Source organism: Haliaeetus leucocephalus, unplaced genomic scaffold (genome assembly GCF_000737465.1).
Source record: "Haliaeetus leucocephalus isolate CR32 unplaced genomic scaffold, Haliaeetus_leucocephalus-4.0 Scaffold148, whole genome shotgun sequence".
Taxonomy (NCBI): domain Eukaryota; kingdom Metazoa; phylum Chordata; class Aves; order Accipitriformes; family Accipitridae; genus Haliaeetus; species Haliaeetus leucocephalus.
Genome location: NW_010972584.1, coordinates 2,034,182 through 2,039,682, shown reverse-complemented (window position 1 = coordinate 2,039,682; position 5,501 = coordinate 2,034,182). Strand labels below are relative to the sequence as shown.

Here is a 5,501-nt window from a genome sequence, read left to right as displayed (position 1 = left end):
TAAAATCAGTCGCACAAAGAACATTTCTGAGGCGGTCCTCAGCAATTCAAGTGCACGTGTCCTGCATCACTCAAGAGTGAATACGTACAAGGATGGGATATTATCAACTCAGAATTTGCCTTTATTAATAATAATTAACACCACCTCACTAGCAGGCCACCCTACACCTTAGGAAACTGCCATGTAGAACAAACTTGTTACTGTTACTCGGAAGCCTGCATTTCACTGCTGATGTTACAGCATACCAAAGTCAACTCCCTGCCTTTTTCTCATTTTTCAAATCTGCTCAAGTAGAAAGAAAACTGCTGTGGAAAACAACTGAAAATCATATGCTTTAGTTCTTTTGTATCTAATAGTTTTAAGCCGACTTTTTTTTTTTTTGAAAGGTCACAAATTACTTAATTTCTTAAGTCCCTGCTCCCTACAACATTATTCCCCGTAATAATACTCTCTTACCTTGGCAAAAATATGAAATCATTCCTCTGAAAAGCATATTTTTGCTAAAGCATTTTGAATTCTACTAAAAAGCCTGCTAAGATAGCTTATTATAGAAAGAAGCATTCATGGCTTATCAGGTGGGAAAATCTTGCTGTAAAGTAAATGGACTTTAAGTATGCAGTTTTTAAGGTACTTCCTTTACCACAGTGTAAGCAAAGAGAGGACCTTAAAAAATAGAAACAATTCTTATAAAAGATACCCTTTTTTTTTTTTAGCTGTGACCCTCAAAGGCAAACCTACCTACTCGCTTATCCACCAGCGGCATCTGTACCCAGTAATTTCACTTTTGTTAACAGAGAAGCTTTTACCCTTCTCAGCGTGACTACAGACACCAACTGCAATAAAGCCGTAAAAAAAGTAACAGTCCCACACGCTTTTGTCTCCTTTAAGGCATATATATATATATGTGTATGTATTTTCCACAGATGGACACAAACCTTCTACCCGCAGAGGATCAAATGACTCTTTATTTCAATAATTCATCAAAACGTCTCATCTAATTTCTTAGCTGTTCCTAGGTATCCCAAAACAAACATAGCCACACTCTGATAAGGTATCTATCTTCTGACAAACAAGTTTAGTAAATAAACTACATATTCAAGATTAAGTACTCGAAAGAGTTTGTGTCAGATAGGGTAAAGGGATTGGCAATGGCCTTTCCCCCCCCCATACCCTTCTGCAAGTTTGGCTAAGAAAAACTGTATTATTTACAACTATGCCTACATTGTACACATGCGGGAATACTGTGCTAACACCACTCTCTAATCATTCATTACCAATAAAAGCCTAACCAGAGAACGCTCAGAAGGTGCTTGGGATTACTGACAAAACACATTATATTACACAAAAATATTTCAAACCAGTTTTGTGGCATCAGTACTAAAACCCATAACTATTGCACCAAAAAAACCCCAAGCACCTAAAAAGCAAACCCGTCATTTTAAATCAAGATCCCCATGAAAAAAGATACAAGCATTACAACAGGCAAACTTTGAAAAAATATTATCTTTGGCTTACTGACCTGAAGCATAAACACACATCTCTCCCATCCAGGGAAACCCATTAAGACTTCCTGTTATGAAGTGGCTTAGCTTAAACAAACTAGGGCGGAAAATAATGCATACTTAAGCAGGACGGACAAGAGCAAAATGAAGCAACAGACTTCAAAAAGAACAGGCTAACAGACTTGAGAATTAGCAGTGAGAATCCAAAAGGGCTGCCAGTCCAAGCAGATTTGCAAAAAAAGAGGTAGTTTTTAATCAATTAGTTCCCTCTGATAGGGAGTTAGAGCCTGTGGTTAGGAGAGAAGCAACAGAAGTCATCCAGCCCAACTTCAGGACGACTTTGGATGTACTAGAACATCTGTAGCGTCTGGGTGAAACTGTTTCAACGTGCCTCTCCCAGCAGAGAGCTGAACTCAGAGCGGTGAAGTATTAATCCACAATGACTAAAGACAACACACTGGTGGGCTCCGACAGCATTAGGTATACTCACTACTGATTCAGACAGCAGAAGAGGACCTCTCTTCTCTGGTCGGTGGACAACACTACATGGAGAGCGGGAGGAGAGGATTTGGGGGGGGCGTTGAATGACTTACAGCAAAAAAAACAAATGCAAACTTCTACTGTTTGGTTAAGGGGGTCAGGGAGCCTCCTGTGTAAGTCCAGCATAGATGATAACTAGCTAAACTATCTTCTATGGGAAAAAGATCAGGGGTTTACAACAGGTTGTATATTTCAATCTGAAGATAATAGAGCAAAGTCGATCCTTTAGCAGGCTACTGTGAGGTAAGACAGTAAGGGAAACCATTCTGCAGTCCCTTTGCAACAGAACAAAGAGGCAAGAGCTATAAAGAAAAGGAAACTTCTGATTTATTTTCAAATGATTGTTTTGTCAGCTTTAAGTGAGAAACTCTCTGTCTCTGTCACTTATTGGTTGTCTTAAATTAGTAGTGAGGGGACACACAAGGGAAGCTGATAATATGATTGGGATAAAAACCTTTCTTTGAGGTATTAGAAAATATTAGAAAATATTTGAAGTATTAGAAAATAGTTGCAGCAATCAGTGACTCTGTCAGAGTCACCGCATCTTGACCAAATTACAAACTTGACATTTAACCACATTTTAGCCCTTAAAAGATGAAGTTCAACTGATGTCATCAGCAGGTCAGTTGATAGCATAACTTTAAAGCAATTGGGTAGGTGCACACACAAGAAAGTGGCAAACTGCAGTGTCAGATCTTAAACAATTTTGCTTTAAGAATACTCCTTCGGTCATTTGTAGATGAACATTTACTAATGAGGCACAGAAAAGGTTGTCCTCCTCTTACAGCTAATTACTACAACCAGAAAAAAAAAAAAAGTCTTTGTTCCACTGAACACAAGCATGGTAAGATTTATCTAGAAAAGGGCAAGTCTGGGTCAGCCTTTTGATTTAGCCAGTTACCAAAAATTCTTATTCTTTACATGTCAAATCAAATATTTTTCAAAGGAAAACAGCCTCTGTGCATAAAAAGCAATTGTATAATATATTTCTGTTGCCTTTACTTTAATTTCTTTTTCTACAGAGGGTTCTGCACCATTAAACACTAGGAAAGTATTACAGTATCTCCTTCTAGGGTTCCCTTTCAAGGAAAAAAAAAAAAAGGCAAGCGACCTGCCCCTTGTAAGATAAATTTAATTATCAGCCAGTCATGTGTCTTCAGTTCTCTGACTTTTTACGGAGAGCTGGAGAAGCGATACAGCCACATATGGAGAATGAATGCTGTTCAAAAGGGAGGCCGACCTCTGACCTGACAGCAATGCCACTTCTCAAGCAGTCCCTGCCTACAGCCACTTGTTTCTCCCTCAGCACTACCCCCTCTGTTGTGCCAGACAGCTACAGGACCAGAGCACAGAAACACTCCAGCTTAAAAATAATGTCTCCCTCTTTATTTTTCTTACGGTATCGGTTCTGTGATCCAGCTCCAAAAGTTGTGTCATCTCTTCTGCCACAGCAGCTCAGGGACAGGAACAACTGTGTAGGTGCTGAGGCGACTGCTGAGGAGAGGTCACGCTCTCCCTCCCATTCTCAGCCACAAGTTCCTGCTTCTCTGTCACATGGGTCACAAAAAGTCCTACTTGTTGAGGCAACTTTTAAAGGTTTTGGAACAACATACCAGATGTTTTGCATATGATATCAAAAGGATAGAAACATTCAGCAAAACTAGCAGACAGAACAGAACCATCGCTTCCAGCATAGCACAGCATTAACTGAGGGAGAACTGCTCTTTTATCAGTGTAATGGTCCAGGCAGTGGGGTCAGCTTCTCCTCCTGCTAGCGGGGAGAGGCCCAAAATAAAGTGGAAGAGAATGGGGCTGTCAAAACTGGGACAAACATACCTATCCTCCTCTTTTTAAATGTAAGCAGTAGTTAAGCATGAGAAGTTGCAACATTTTTGCTCTAATGCCCTTTGGAAACAGATTCCTTTTCTCACCAGTACCATTGCGAGGACTGGCTACCTTCCCTTCACTCCCTTCTTCCACAATTGCAAGTACTTCATTGATAATGTAATAGTTCATGGTTTAAAAATATCTAACCAGAGTGAAGTTAGGGAATACAGCTAACAACTAGGCTGTCATTTTCCTAGTACATACTTTCTGTATTCACTTGTTCTTATCTTCACTGAGTATTCCAGTGTTACCGTAAAATGCATAAAGTGACACCATTTCCAGAAAAAAGATACTATCCTGGCAACCCCCCCCCCCCCGTAACTCTTCATCTTTTGAAGTACAATCCATAAGAATTATCTATTTTTATCTCTTAATTCCAAAACCAACAATGTGTGCACATCACTGTGAGGTACTTTTCTTCGGAAACTGCTAAAACTCCTCATTATGAGGATGCTCCGACTGACCAAATGTTACACCAGTGCCTACTGTTGTCATTCAGTAACATAACGATGACTGCTACATGCATAGCTTTTATAAGAGCAATGCAATTTTTAACCATGACTGAAACACTAAAGTATGCAAATGTAGCACGTTAGCAAATTTTTGACTTAACCATAATTGTATGACGCTACCATGAAAGGTTATTGGTTCAATTCTAAGGTAAACAGGATCTTGGTCTTTAGATCAAACTGTAAAATACTTGTAGCTGATGTTCCCTTTTCCCTCCCCCACATTTCATTAACACCACCTTCACGGTCAGCCGAGTAACAGCACTGGGCTTCTTTTTCACTCCTCAGCTGAAAAGACGCTAACTACAGTATGGGATAGAGAGAAAAATCTACCAGTACCGTTCTGTTCCAGGCTGTCGTTCCCTCAGAGCAGGCAGGGTTGGGGTCACTACGCCCTTCGGGCCTTCTTGCCTTTCTGCCAAACTCAAACGAGCAGCATAACATGTTACTGCTCATCAGCTGAGCCGCTGCGAACAGCCACATGAGCTCACCGGCGGCTCCAACTCCAAGGTATAGCGTACACTCCAAGCAAGCGCAGCACAGCGTGTTGCGATTTAAACAAGCGTGCCTCACTTCGCTGTTGATGACACGACAGGTACACTTGCAGTAAAATTGATAGTGCCTCACCCTTTTCTTTTGCGCATTCTAAACCCGAGTGACTCCGCACACGCCACCGCACCTTGCCGGTCCTATTCAAAGCAGAATACGTGCCCGCCCCCGAGGCGATAAACCGTATCAGCACGGGCGCAAGCACCAGGGAAGCAAATTTCGAAAAGTGCATTTGCCTGAAGCACTCGAAGCGCAGTCTCTGGCAACGACGCCGTTCACCCCTTCGGAGCCCGTCAGCCGTTCCCCCAGGCGGCACGGCGGGCGCTGGCGCCCGGCTCCAGCCCCGCGGGGCGCTCGGGGGAGCGCGGGCAACTGCGGAGAGGCCTCCCCGGGCTGCCGGGCCGAGTCCCGCAGCCTCACCTCACGGCCCCGCTCCAGCTCCCCGGGCACCAACAAAGCCCCCGGCCGCGGCTGCGCTTCCCTGAGGCCGCCGAGGCCCTTCAGCGCCCGGGAC

The 5,501-nt window shown here is 42.7% G+C and overlaps 1 protein-coding gene across 1 annotated transcript in view; it reads right to left on the bottom strand.

The window, feature by feature from the left end:
- Positions 1-4,058, bottom strand: part of LOC104828150 (transmembrane protein 110-like) — a 35,506-nt gene extending 31,448 nt beyond the window's left edge. The window contains exons 1-2 of the mRNA XM_010561635.1: positions 3,974-4,058; positions 3,441-3,566 (exon numbers count right to left, since the gene is read on the bottom strand). Of these exons, the coding sequence (XP_010559937.1) occupies positions 3,441-3,566; positions 3,974-4,058 (211 nt within the window). The remainder of the gene's footprint in view (positions 1-3,440; positions 3,567-3,973) is intronic.
- Positions 4,059-5,501: the final 1,443 nt, after the last annotated feature.